Source organism: Pteropus vampyrus, unplaced genomic scaffold (assembly GCF_000151845.1).
Source record: "Pteropus vampyrus isolate Shadow unplaced genomic scaffold, Pvam_2.0 Scaffold74, whole genome shotgun sequence".
NCBI lineage: Eukaryota > Metazoa > Chordata > Mammalia > Chiroptera > Pteropodidae > Pteropus > Pteropus vampyrus.
Genome location: NW_011888855.1, coordinates 4888154 through 4902339, shown reverse-complemented (window position 1 = coordinate 4902339; position 14186 = coordinate 4888154). Strand labels below are relative to the sequence as shown.

The following is a 14186-nucleotide window of genomic DNA, read 5'->3' as shown; positions in this document are numbered from 1 at the left end:
TGTTAAATCACCTTCCCCCAGAGAGAAAGCCCCGTCAGGGCGGGGACTGGGCTTGTCTTATTCACTGCTCTGTCCATAATGCCTGACACTTAGTTGGTGCTTAGTAGATGTTGGCTGTACAATATTGAATTGACAGAGCTTCGTAAACCAATCAAGACCATCTAGGTGGTGTGGACCTAAGGACGGCAAGTCCAGTCCCTCAGTCCTTCCCTCTCATCCTCCCCCTCCCTCACTCTTCCCACTTCACAGCATTTGGTATTGTAATACTTTGTAATATCTGATGTAGCAAAATGACAATTATCACTTTTATTTTTCATAATTTCACCGGCTGTTCTTGTACATTTTTGCCTTCTAGATAAATTTTAGAATTGTTTTGTCAAGACCCCACCAATTAATTTTAATTGGAATTAGATTAAAGATATACCTTAATTTCTAGTATCTTGTTTCTTAATAACAGTAAGTCTTCCTATCCAAGACCATATCTTCACAATTATTTTTTTTTTTATGTCTTCAGTGAGATTTTATAGTTTTCTTCATTTAGGTCCACTGTATTTTCTGTTTGGTCACTGCTGAGGTATAAGCAAGCTATTAATTTTGTATGGTTTGGTCCTGGACCCTTTACTCACTTATTAATCCTAACTACTTTTTGGTTTATTATGTGGAGCATATCCAGGTAAAATATCATTTTTATCTACTGTTTTAATATTTGTACCTCAATCCATGCCTTCTACGGACATCCAGCCTACTGTTGACCGTCTGATATTGCCTCTTCTCCCTTTTTTCCCCTGAGTTAATGTTCCACCGTTCTGAAAAGAATGGTGCTGTTTCTTCTTTTTATAGCAATATTCTTCATTGTAGGAAGAAAATATTATTCTGTTCCTATTTTATTGAGGCTTATTCCCCCAAGAAATCAATTTTGAATCTTTTTCAAGGGCCTTTTTAGTGTCTAGCAAGAAAACCAAATGTTTTTTTTCTTTTTGACTGCCTTTGACATTGGTCGATTATAGATTTCCTAATGGTTCACCATTGAAGCATATTATACTTTGTCACAGTATGTTCTTTTAATACCACGCTAGATTTGATTTCTTAATATTTCACTTAGGATTTTGGCATATTTAGGCCTAAGTGAGTCAGGTCTATGGTCCTGTTTTGTGCTCTCTCCAGCAGGTTTTGGTGTCTGGGTTATACTAGCTTCGTGATATAATTTGAAGCATCATCTCTGTTTATACTCTAGGAATTATCCATTTCTTAAAGGCACAAAAAAGTTTTCCTATGAAACAAGTCAGGGTGCCTTTTGGGTTAGTAGTGCTATTTTTAACAGCTTTATTGAGATATAACTGACATACAAAAAAATTGCACATATTTAACATATACAATTTGATGAGTTTGGATATATGAATATACCTGTGATACCATCACCATGATCAAAGTAATAGACATATCCATCACTTCCAAAAGTTTCCTCGGGTCTCTTTGGTTTTTTTGTTTGTTTTTGTTGGTAGTAAGAAGACTTGAGATCCACCTCTTAACAGATTTTTAAGTGTATGATACAGTATCGTTGACTATAGGCCCTGTGCTCTACAGCAAATCTCTAGAACTCATTTAACCTGCAAAACTGAATAGTGGCATTTTAAAAGATTTTAAATGTTCTTGATTTCGTATTGATATTCTAAAATTTCCTTTTAAGTGATCCATTTCATTGAGATTTTCACATTTATTACCTATAATTAAATACAGTGTTCTCATATTTTTAACCTCCTCAGTGTTCTTTATTTTTTTCATTGATCAAAATTGCCAGATATTTGGCTATTTTACTGATTTTTACAAACAGCCAAGTCTTAAGTTTATTTATCAGTTCCTCTCTTTTTTAGATAATTCATTTGTTCATTTCTGCTTCTATTTCTATTGATTCTTCCCTCCCCTTCTTTAAGTTTACTTTGTGGTTTCTAGGCAGGCTTGTATAAATAAATGGTGGTCCAGCAAGAGCCCAAGTTTATTAACTCCCAGGTCCTGGCCACCCACATTCTAGAACCCTGGGTGTTCTACCACCTTCTCCAACTCCTCACCAGTCCAGTAGTCCTGGCCACGCCCACGTTCTAGCTCTATGTTCTTGAATTACAGCCTCCTGACCAAAACTCTACCACCTATTCAACTTGAACCCTGTTCTTCTCTCTACCAAATTCAGAGGGTAGGGAGGTTTCCTAGATGAGTTACTATTTCTTTCCTTGTTGAACCAAGGGCAGTCTGAGAGCAGAGATCCACTTCTGTGTTCTAAGCAGCCCTCCAGATATGCCTTAGCTAGAGTTTCATTTACCTCCTTCAACCCCAGTGGCCTGATCTGTGATACAGGCCTTCCGCCACACCCTGGAACCCTCTAACAAAACTGCAAACATAGAGAAACTGGGGAAATGACTCTGATTTTATTATTGTTGAGTCTCTGTGTGTCCTAGGATGCTTCTGAGCGCATGTTATAGAAGTGGCTCTGGGCCACTCTGAGGGTGGGTTCATGCCCTTTGCCAGTTGTCCATTTGACTTTCTCTTTGGCCCCCCGACCTCACCCCATAGATCTGTTACCAAGCAAGGGCCTGCTGCCTGATGCACATAGGACCCCATATGGCGCCAGCTTTTGAGAAAAGAAAAGGCTTTTATTGCTAAGTCAGCCTGCAAGGAAACAAGAGACAAGGCTCAAATCTCTCTCTCCAATCAGGGTTTTGGGTTACATTCAAAGGAAGAAGCCGGTGAAGTTCTGCATATTCTATAGTTTCATTATTGTAACATAATAAGAGCTTGGTTCACAGGCTTTAGGGGATCAATGCTTTTCATGTGTTGCATGTTTAATTCCGGGGATGGGGTGGGAGGCGGTGTAGTGTGTAGCCCATGGTGGATTATGACCTGATGGCATCGACAGGTTATTCTAGGTGAATTCTTTCTTTAGTGCACATGTCCGACTAGCTGACTGTGTGTTCTGCGGCCTCATTCTGTTATCTCTAAAAAACGACTTAGTTTCTTGCTAGGAGAAGAACAGGGCCCATTTACACTGGTTCTACAGTTACAGGTCATACAAAGAAACTCGGATTAGTCAATCAGATTACTCACAGCCTCCTGAGGAGTCGTGACAGGAGGCATAGAGTCCCGTTGTTTTTCCCTGGAGGCGATGGGGCTTCTCTTTGGTCCCCGGCCCACCCAAGCACAGCTCACTGGAAACCTTGCTCAGGTTCCAGGGTCAACACCACTGCCTCCTTGTTTGGTCTCCACGTCTGGTCCCAGGAAAAGTCTTCTCTCTGTTAAAGTACTGGGACGCTTTCTTTTATGGACAATAGGAGCTCAGATAGGTAGTCGCCCGCTTCAGGGAGAATCTATCTCCCGCCTCTCCAAATGGAGTGTGATGTCTTCATTTCGTTTAGTTTAATATCCAGGTGCTTTTACAAACCGTTTTTGGAAGTATGTACAGTAAAATATATGAATAAAGAAGAACCCCAATGCCACTGAAAATTGTAATTTTTTTTATTTCCTGGGCCCAGAACTAGGGGTAGAAGGAAAGACCCTCCAGACCATCTTTACTTCTTCTAGCTGCCTCGCCACAGACAGCCCAGGTGATAGAAGACAGGCCTGTGTCCATGCTCATCTGATGAATGGACCATGTCACATCCCCAGCCCCAAATTTGACTGCTGGGGCCCATGACGGAGTCAAGAGCAAGGCAGGCACACTTGCCTTTCACTCGTGTTCCAGAGGGTGAGAAGTGGAGAAATGAAATGACCCACTGGAAAATCAATGGACTTCCCCAGAGCAGTGATGTAAAGAGTGGCCCTGCCAGTCTGTGCCTGTAAGTGCTTTGTAAAGCACTTCCTGCAAGAAATTAAGCCCCTGTCCAATGGTTTTCCGATAACAGAAATAATAGATCTGAATTTTATTCATTCAGAAATAAATGTCAGCGGCTGTTGCTCTTTACATGTGGCAGCTGAACCGCATTAAATATTTGGATGTCTTTCTGATCATATTTAGAATAATGATGAAAGCCATGAATTACAGGGTACAAAGCCTGACGTGTTTATTGCCTGCAATCCATTTTATAGCTTTCTTTTAGGGTTTGAATTGCTGAATAGGACGATTGTAAACTAGTTGCAAAGAGAAGTCCGGAGCTGCCTCTCAGTTCACCTCTCAGGAGCAGGGTTTCAGGGCTGGGCCACAGGCCCGAGGCCAGGCAAAGACCTTCTCTTACCAGCCCTGACTCTCACCCACAGTACCACCGGTCATCCGCGTCTATCCAGAGACACAAGCACAGGAGCCAGGGGTGGCGGCCAGCCTGAGGTGCCACGCAGAGGGTATTCCTATGCCCAGAATCACTTGGCTGAAAAATGGCATGGTTGTCTCGACCCAGATGTCCAAACAGCTTTCCCTTTTGGGTAAGAACCACCCTCAGTGTCTCTGTGCTGTTCCCAACAAGTCCAAGTTGACACTTCCAGGAATGGAAATGAGAAGCATAGCTTGTTTCTAAGTCAGACATGTTGGGAGTGAACAAATACCTCTCCAGATTTTCCTACTATCTGGGCTCACCCGGAGCTTTCTGAGAGCAATGATGAGAAGCTGTCCATCAGGGCCCATGTCCCCCTCAGTTCATTTCAGCGGTTCTGGCCCTTTCTGGGCATATATCAGGGATGTTGGCTGACCCTCGGCCCTGCTTAGGGGCTCAGTTTTTAACACCAACACTCTCAATGGGAAGGATGTGAATGGGGGTCCCAGCCGAGCGGGCCCCCGTGAGCACTGCCCTTTTTGCAGCCAATGGGAGCGAGCTCCACATCGGCAGCGTTCGATATGAAGACACGGGGGCGTACACCTGCATTGCCAAAAATGAAGTGGGTGTGGACGAAGACATCTCCTCACTCTTCATTGAAGACTCAGCTCGAAAGACCCGTGAGTCCACTCTTGCCTTTCAGCTCCTCACTGAGCTGGTTGAGGTGTGTTGGGCGGCAGGGAGGGAACTGACCAGGGCCAAAGCCACCAACCGGCCTGTGCACATATGCCTGGACCCCAGAAACTGTAGCCCCGTGTGCCGAAGGTGCTCTCCTCTGTAGTCACTGCTCCTCGAGTGGGTCTGCTGGTGTGATTCAAGGGTGTGGGTGTTGGGCGAGGTCTCTTTCCCTTGGTCAAAGGCTCCAAGCTGAGTCTTTGTCATCAAGGGAGATAATCAGAAGTATTTCAGAGGGTCTCAGTAGGGAGAATCCTAGTTGAAAATCAGAGTTCTCCTGGAAGTAATACAGGAGGTTTGGGAGAGATGTTTCTCCCTCTTTATCATTCACGGAAGTAGAGGATTCCATTAGCTTCTGTGCTCTTGGGACCTGATTTCAAGGATTCATTAGGAATCAAAAGCATCCTGAGGCCAGGAAGCATTCGTCCAAGTCCACAGTCCCCTAGTACAATTGCAGGGGCCATGGTGGTGCCAGCTCTGTGCATGACAGACTAGATGGCAGTACGCTCATGAACTGAATCCCTGCAATGAACTTCTCACACTGCTTTCTTCTTTTTTTCCTCCCCTCAATCATGTTCCGCTTTCCCAATTCTCTGCTGCTGCAGTTGCAAACATTCTCTGGCGAGAGGAAGGTACCAAGCTGTCTTGTTCTGTGTTGTGCCTGCGATCACGTGTGTTTGTGGTTCTATAATGGGCCATCTTTCCATGAGCCGCCATCGGCTTTTCCAGACACCGAGCAGTCCCCACAAGTGGTGTCCACGTGCCAAATCGGATGGGAATGGGGAAGTCAATGTCAAACTCAAGTGGCACACAGAGAAGCAGATTTAAAACCTACTAGTGTCTTTAATGGACACTGGTCCATTAGGATTTAAAAGTGGAAAGTTTCCATTTAAAGCTAATTGAAACATCCCCTGTGAAGACCACCCTGCAGGGGTTCTTGGTCAGATTGGAACCTCAGCACTTTTCCCAGTAGCTGACATTGGTGTCAGGGTTTAGTGTACACTTTGAGGAAATGGTGAAGAAAAAAGCTGCTGTGATTTCTGTAAATGTATATTTTTAAATGAATACATTTTTAAATTTGTATTTAGCACACAGTCTTTAGACATTAAGTTGGGCCATACAAATTACTATTTTCCTTCGCCAAAAAATGGCCTCATACGGACAATTTCAGATGGTTCGAAAAATAGGTACATGTGGAAGCTAGGTTTGAGAGCCTGAGCCGCTGGTCCCCGGCCCTAACTCTGAACCCCTCCACCAGAGCAGAGCCCAAGTCCCCATGAGGTAACCTCTCCAGTTCGGTGGGCAGAGGGGGAGTATGAGAAGCAACAGAATGTGCTATGTGATTTCGGGATTAAGCACGAAATCTCCCTCTTTAAAAACCAGCCTGTTTCCTGTCTCATTTTGCCTGAAGAACATCTCAGGTGTCACCTACACCCTGGCACATGCACGCATACTCGCACTCAGGACAGTTTCCTGGACTCCAGGCACTAAAGCTTATGCAGTAAGTCTGGGAGCAAAACAAAGGCAGAGCCCAGAAAATGAGGAATTACTACCAATAAGCTTTAGGAACACTTGGAAGAACAAGTCAGAGCAGCAGTCGCTACGCATGGACAGTTGTCCTTTCACGCTGCCGGACCTCAGCGCCCAGGCCACAAGGCACACAGAGAGCTTTCATTCTGTGTCTTTAAGAGCTGATGTTTTTCTAAGGTGAAGTTACTGCCAAGGGACTCAAGTTTCAAAAGTGGAGAACTGCGAAGTATGCAGGAGGCCCTGGGGGGTGTGAAGTGCAGCTCCAGGGCCCACTTAAGACTCACAGCTGCCTGAGGGCTGGCAGGTGCTGCCCCAATACTAGACAATCCGGCAGCAAACATTGTGCCTGGGCAGCCAGCCGCTTGAATCCTTCATTGCTAAAATTCAAGGCTTGCAGATATGGGAAATGCAGAAGCAAAAACAAAGAGGCTGGCAAGCCGCAGGGCTCTGTCAAATCTCACGAGGAGAAATGAGATGATGAGCGCACACAAAAGCAAGGAAAGCTCCTTCATGCCCCCTTAGTAGAAATGAAACTCAGAACTTCCCAGGGGGCTGGAGCATGAGGCTGGGTCTCCTGTGAAGCCAGTTGTTTGTTGAGCGAGTATTTGTTTAGCCTCACGTTGCATTGCCAGCTGTGAGCAGGGCACTCACTGTGTTCAGCCTGAAATGTAGCTACAGCTGCAAACCCCATGGAGATTCTATTACGCTTTCAATCTTGTGTTGGTTCTTCCAGACATAAATTTTTCAAGAAGCCCCAGGATGCTGTTTCTGGGGTCTGTGGTTGGGCAAGGACTTTGATCCCCTTGGGCCCCTAGGTCTGAGTGAGAAGTTTGCCAGGTGAGCGTGCACAGATGCAAAGGTCCTTGTGAGGGCTGAGGCAAGGCACTTGGAGGCAGCCGGCTTCGTCTGGCTCCCAGGGACAGGCTGCCTAGCACCCAGGATTCCCCCGCTGGGAGCTAAGCGGTCACTCCCAGGCAGTACCAGCTCTGAGAGGCTGGAGTCAAGCTGTTCTCAGTGGCAGGAACCCTCCTGCCTGGAGCCTCTCTCAGCACAGAACCACAAGTGCTTGAAGCGGTGTCATGGAGTCAGGGACCTCTGTCCACACTGGGAGGCACAGGTACCAGTGCCGTCACCATGGGCCTGAGGCCCAGAAAACTGCCTGCAGAGTCATGGGAAGCAAGTAGAATGGTGATTCCCATTTGCCTGTCTTACTGTTTTCTAACTCACTAAAAACTTACCCAGATATTCAATTAAGTCAGTACAACAGTTTTCTCAGCATGCTAAGGAAAGAGTTTTATGTATAATTTTCTTAGTCTCTATAGAAATATTTTCACTGTTCTATCTTCCAAAAGAAATGAAAAGGAGGGAGAAAGCAGGGAGGAGAACTCAAACCTCACCTATCTTAGTGCCAAGTTTGCCTTTTATGGAGAGGCAGAGTGAGGAGACAGAGCCCAGAGCAGGGGCCCTGGGTCTAAGCACAGCTCTGGCACAAAGGCAGGTGGCTTCAGCCAAGCCCCTCCCCTCCTTGGATCTCAGTTTCTTTATCTTTAAAGTAAAGAGGCTGAAATAGCTGGTCCCCTAGGCCTTTTCTCCCCAGATGGCCCCAGCCCTGGCCAGGGTAGGGGCAGGCAGGCAGACACAACCAGGCTATGGCTTCTGTCACCTGGCACAGTGCTGCTGTGGAGACACTTGTGAGGCAGAGGGGCCAGCTGTCTTGAAGGAGGGGTTTGCCAGCACAGACAGGCCAGGGCTAAGTTTGGACAAAGGAGCACCACCACAGTATTTTTAGGACCCTACGTTCCAGGAGGTGGTACTGTACATAAATGTGTTTAATGGGAGCCTCTGCTCTTTGGCCACCATCTGATCCTTTCTGACTTTAAACAACGAACACCCATTCAGAACAGGAAAGGTCAAGTGCATGTCTAAGACAAGGCTGTCGTTTATTTGAAAATTTGTGTTGGTGGCCAGCCTTGGATGACCAGAGGCAGATATGCATGTCTGGGAGCATGGCCTGGGGACTGCAGAGCCTTCAATGTACTGTACTGATTGACAGCCCACGGGACAGTTTCTCCCAGTTTCTCCCCACGTCCCTCACACATCGCCTGCTCATTCTCACCTTGCCCTTGACCAGATACACCCAAACTACAGGTTTCATGTATGGCCACTGTGGCCTGGGACCCCGCCGGGCGGCCAGCTTCTAGGCGGGATGTAACCATGGCTGTGTTTGCTCCTACCAGGCCTCAGTGTGGGAAACATGTTCTACGTCTTCTCAGATGATGGCATTGTCATCCTGCACCCCGTGGACTGTGAGATCCAGAGGCACCTCAAACCCACTGAGAAGATCTTCATGAGCTATGTAAGTTTCTGTGCCTAGGGCACACCTACATCACACACAGACAGAATCCTAAAAGTCAGTCTTCCACCATGTGTGCCATTTGATTTTTAAATTCCATCCACTCTATGTGCTGTAGATCCAAGTCTGCCCCAAAGCCAAGAAAGGAACGCATGAGGCTGAGAGTTTAAAACTCTCACTCCTTCATCCAGTAGCCACTTCTGTGCACTGAGCCCCAGGTGAGGCTCAGAGCATACAGATGGGTTCTTGGCCTCCCAAGTCCACAGTCAGATGATGGAGACAGCAAAGTGAACAGACAGTTGCCCAGTAGGTGCTGTTAGAAGGATGCGCGAGCTGCACAGGGACATCAAGAGAGGCCTCTCCAGACTTGGGGAGGCCAAGGTCATAGCAGCTTCTGGGGACGGGATGCCTGGCTCGGTTAAAGAACAGGTAGGAGTCGGCAATGGGTTTCTAGAGGAAATGTCATGAGAACAGAGGCACAAAACACCATGTCATGTTCATGGAACTGAAAATCCTCCATATGCCTGAGCAAAGGGTGGATGTGTCCTAAAAGAATAGGACACAGGTGAGGGTCACAGCTGAGGGGTTCTAATGGCATCCTGAAGCCCTGGGAACCCCTAAAGGAATGCAGGCAAAGGATGGCCTTGACCAGGTCACTCCAGAACATGTGCAGGGCCTCCGTGAGGGCAGCGACCAGAAGGGCCGGTCTAAAGCACAGGGGTAGCGAAGGCACTGTTGTAATTATCCAGTTGTTGTAATTATGACGGGGTCCTGGTGAAGCCAGTGGAGTAGGGGTGGTGAACACTGAAGAGATTTTAAAGCTATTCACAGGTCAAATCAATGGGGAACCCAAGGATAACCCAGAGACACCATTAACGCAGAGTCTTGTGAGGAGGAGGGTGCCCTTCACACAAGGGGGGCGGGGGTGGGCACAGTTCACTCACTCTCTAACACTCTACCAGGCTTGTGCCACTTGCCAGGGCTGGATGCTGGGGAGGTAAGGAGCAGGACAGACAGGCTCCCGTCAAGCAGATAAGGCTGGCCTACAGTGTGCTGAGTTTGAGGTGGCCATAGGACACATGTGCAGAAATATCCAGAAGGCAGTGGGGGAGATGGCAATGGTGAGCTGAGAGGCCTGAGCTCTCTGGCAGTCAAGAGACATGACTATAAGGAAGCCTGGGAAACATGGTTCCCAGAACCCAAGGAAGGCCAAGTTTACAAAAGGAAGGGGTGCTCAACCGGTGGATATAGAATATGAAACACGTAAACGCCTAGAGGGTCAGAGGTGACAGGCCAGGTAGAAAGTGGCAGCTTCACACACAGTGGGCAGAGGCAAGAGATAACTGCTGGTAGCAGATCCACGAAAACCCTTACAGCTCTCAAGACCCAGCTGACAGGGGGCGTGCCCCAGGGCTGTGCTTCCTCACCCCACCCACCCGGGACTCTGTCCTTCCAGCTCATATCCCACTTGGCCTCGCCTTGGTCTTTTGCATGAGGTCTGACCTCTTATATTAATCCCTAGCTAGAACGATGGCATGTATACAAAAGAGTCATCTGAAAGCCCCACACGCCCTCTCCTTGAGGACATACAGTGAATGAACTGGGGAATAGTGGGGAAAAGTGACAGGCTTGGAGCTCCCAGTGGAAATGGGCTTGGCCCCGGCGAGTTCCTGAAACAAGAGCGTTGCATCGCTGTGCTGGCTGTTGGTGTATCTCAGGTGGTTGCATTTCTCACATTTGTAGCTTGGGAATAGCTGTTTTCCAAGCTATGTCATTTGAATTAATCATTATTTTAAAAGTGTTATCTCTGATGAATTTTCCTTGCATGTAATAGCCGTGAAACAATCTAGAAAGAATCGTCCTAGTTGATTTCTAGAAGTTAGTTTTGAAGAACTGTACCCCGTCACATCGAAACTAATTTTTCATATATTTGCAATACCCTAACCTGTAGCTTGGGGGAAATCTCTCAGATTCTAAGCAGGACCCAATTTTCCTAAGAAGCTAGAACAAGATACAGTAAGAGATGTTCTAAGGCAGGGGTCCACAACCCCGAGCCGTGGACTGTTACCGATCTATGGCCTGTTAGGAACCAGGCCACACAGCAAGATGGAGTGGTGAGTAAGCAAAGCTTCATCTGTATTTGCAGCTGCTCCCCAGCACTAGCATCACCGCCTCGGCTCCACCTCAGATCATCAGGCATTAGATTCTCATAGGAGCACTGGTCCCTGGTGCCTAAAAGGTTGGGGACCGCTGTCCTAAGGTGTTACAGGAAACACAGGACCACAGTGAGCTGTAGAATAATCCTGAAGAACAGTTTTTTCATCTAGGTTGTTGCAATGGAACGATCCTCTTTCTAAAATGCTGAGTGAATAGGAGGTTGGTGCATCTTCTCTCAGGCCTCTCTGCTGGATTAGATATCCACTTCATCCAGCGGGAAGCAGCATGATTAATAGATAAAAGTACAGGCTTTGGATCCAGGCCAACGTGGGTTCAGATGCCACCTCTGTCGCTCAGCAGGCTTGGTGGCTTTAGAAAAGTTACTTAACCCCTCTAAGCCTTAGTTTTCTCGTATGCAAATTGGGTCATTATAAGGATGAAATGTGATGACAGAGTGGCAAAGGGAAAGGAAAAAGACCCGCTTTAAAGCTATTTCAGCCATTTAAGAAAGAAATGGGGTGCAAATGGAAAGTAGATGAACTCAGAGATTTAGAAGAAGGCTCAGTAGTCCTCGAGGACGTGTTTGTGGTGAGTCGCATGAGAGAAGGAAGAATCAAAGATGGTGGGCACACCTTGGACTTGGCTGACCAGAGGGAGGTGAGGAACAGTTCGGGTGTAGACGGTTCAGTATAAGGTGACCACGAGAGAACCAGGTGGGAACTGGAGAAGGTACTTCTGAGCTACAGACACAGGTCCAGGAGCCATCAGCACAGAATGTTGGCTAAAGCCAGGCAAGGTAGCTGAGATCACCAAGGGCGTGTGCGAGTGATTTGAGAGGGACACCTTGGGGGCAGACCAAGAAGAACCACAAAGAAAATTGAGACAGAGTTGGGTGAGAATCATGAGAAAAACCATGAGAATGTATATCACGTAAGACAAGGAACAAGAAGGCCCCCTTTTTCATTCATTTATTCTGCAAATAGATTTTAAGCACCCAATGTGTGCCAGGCACTGTACTAAGTGCTAAAGATTTAACAGTGAACTGAACAAACAAAGCCTGCTCTCCAGGAACTTACGATCTAGCAAAAGAGAGACTGAACATAGGTGGACAAATAAATGCATAAAGCCAAGTGGCAAATAAAAGGTGTAGTGAGGTAAGGGAGCAAGGAGGGCTAGGGGTGCGAAGCTAGATGGGGTCAGAGGAGTCCTCTCGATAAGGTGACACTTAGCAGAGACCTTAGGACGTGAGGGAATAAACCACGTCGATGTCTGGGGAAGAGCGTTCGCGGCACAGGGAGCAGCCAGTACAAAGGCCTTGGTGCGGGAGGGTGGCGTGAGTGAGGGGAGTGAGCAAGCCCTGTGTGCAGAGTAGGGTGGGTTTTTAAAGGTGTAGGTTTTTAAGTGATGGTGATGAGGTCAGGGAGAAAGGACACGGAGCTGGATGCTGCTGAGTGAGAGGGCCTCAGAGAAAGTTACAGCCTCAAGAGAAGTGGGAGGAGGTGAATGATGAAATCAGTATTAGGTGAAGAGATGGTGAGGCGGGAGGGCTATGTGCTGTGTTCTGTGAATCCAAAGGATTCTAAGGGAGGAAAAGGCCAGAGGAGGCCAGGGAGAGGGGACCCGGAGACATCAGGGGGGAAGAAGGACTAAGAGGGCATGTGGCAGCCTATGTCCTTTGCAGGAAGAGATCTGTCCTCAAGGGGAAGGAGCCACCACCCAGCCATGCGAGTGGGCGTCGGCAGTGAACGTCAGGCACCGCTACATCTACGCGGCCCAGCCGGCACTGAGCAGAGTCCTCGTGGTCGACGTTCAAGCCCAGAAAGTCCTACAGGTACATCTAAGGGAGTGAGGGGACATCCAGTCCTCGGCATAGCCCGCCAAATTCTTCTTTGCTTTCTGCACACTCCGCGGCTACTGTGGGAGGTTGTCAGGCTTGAGTGGGGAAGCAAAGGAGATTCATGTGCAGTGATTCACCAAGTCTTTGTTGCCTGCTAGGTGCTAAGCACCGTTCTAGGTGCTTGGAAAACACCCAGAAATGAGCAGTGAAGCCCTAGAACTTGTATTCTAGTTGGGGAGACACAGCAGAAATCAGAATTTGGGGGAGCTGTAAATAGTAAGAGCTATTTTACTAGAGGCGAAATGTGCCAGAGGAACCAGAAGACGATTTTCAATTGGCCCTCGCGCTAGAGGTGAACAGAATCTGAGATCTAAATGCCAGGTGGGGTTCCAGCCCTGGGAGCAGAGGGAAGGCCAGTGGGACTGAAGCACAGTAGCGAGGGACAGAGTGGAATGAAGTGGGGTCGGAGGCCAGTGAGTTAGAAAGAGTGAGAAGGAAAGACACGGAGAGGTTTTAATCGGGAGTGACGTAATCCGAGTTATATTTTAAAGAGTCAATCTGGCTACTGTGTTAAGAACAGACTGGAAGACAGACCAGGGATGCGGTCACTGAAATAAGCCAGGCTGTAGATGATGACTGCAGTGGAGGTGGTGAGAAGTGATCAGATCCTTGATATATTTTAAACATGGAACCCAAACGATTTTCTGCTGAGTTGAATGTAAGGTTTGAGAGAGAAGAGAATCAATTCATTTGTTTGCTTATTGTAACTTCAACTGTAGAATGGTGATGCCATTTACTCTGTGTGGTAGACTGAATAATGGCTCCTAAGATGCCCCTAGCCTAATCCCCAGAACCTGTGAATGTCACTTTGTGTGGCAAAAAATTTATGGTGTGAGCAAAGTAAGGATTTTTGAATGGAGAGTTATTTTAGATTATTTGCGTTATCCCTAAATGCAACAAGAGTACCCTTATAAGAGAAGCAGAGAGAAATCTGACTACATAGAAGGAGGCCGTATGTTATACTACTGGCTTTAAAGATTGGAGGAGAGTGTCATGAGCCACAGAAACAATGAATGTAGCTCTGGAGGCTGGGAAAGTTAAAAAAAAATACATTGTCCGTTGGAGCCTCTAGAAGGCGCACTGCCCTACTGAGACATGGTTTAGCTCAATGAAATTATTGATGGGTTTCTGGCCTCCAGAACTGTGAGAATAGATTTCTGTTGTTTTAAGCCACTAAGTTTGTGGTAATATATTACTGAAGCAATAGGAAAACGAATATACTATGAGAGAGACTTTGAGCAAGGTGGTGGGGGGAAGGCAGGTCATGGAGCAGCTAGAGGGG

At 47.0% G+C, this 14186-nt stretch overlaps 1 protein-coding gene across 1 annotated transcript in view; it reads left to right on the top strand.

Moving 5' to 3' along the window:
• Positions 1–14186, top strand: part of FSTL4 (follistatin like 4) — a 362076-nt gene that overhangs the window by 332924 nt on the left and 14966 nt on the right. The window contains exons 8-12 of the mRNA XM_011362303.1: positions 4243–4404; positions 4778–4912; positions 5573–5599; positions 8735–8853; positions 12689–12838. Coding sequence (XP_011360605.1) covers positions 4243–4404; positions 4778–4912; positions 5573–5599; positions 8735–8853; positions 12689–12838 — 593 coding nt within the window. The remainder of the gene's footprint in view (positions 1–4242; positions 4405–4777; positions 4913–5572; positions 5600–8734; positions 8854–12688; positions 12839–14186) is intronic.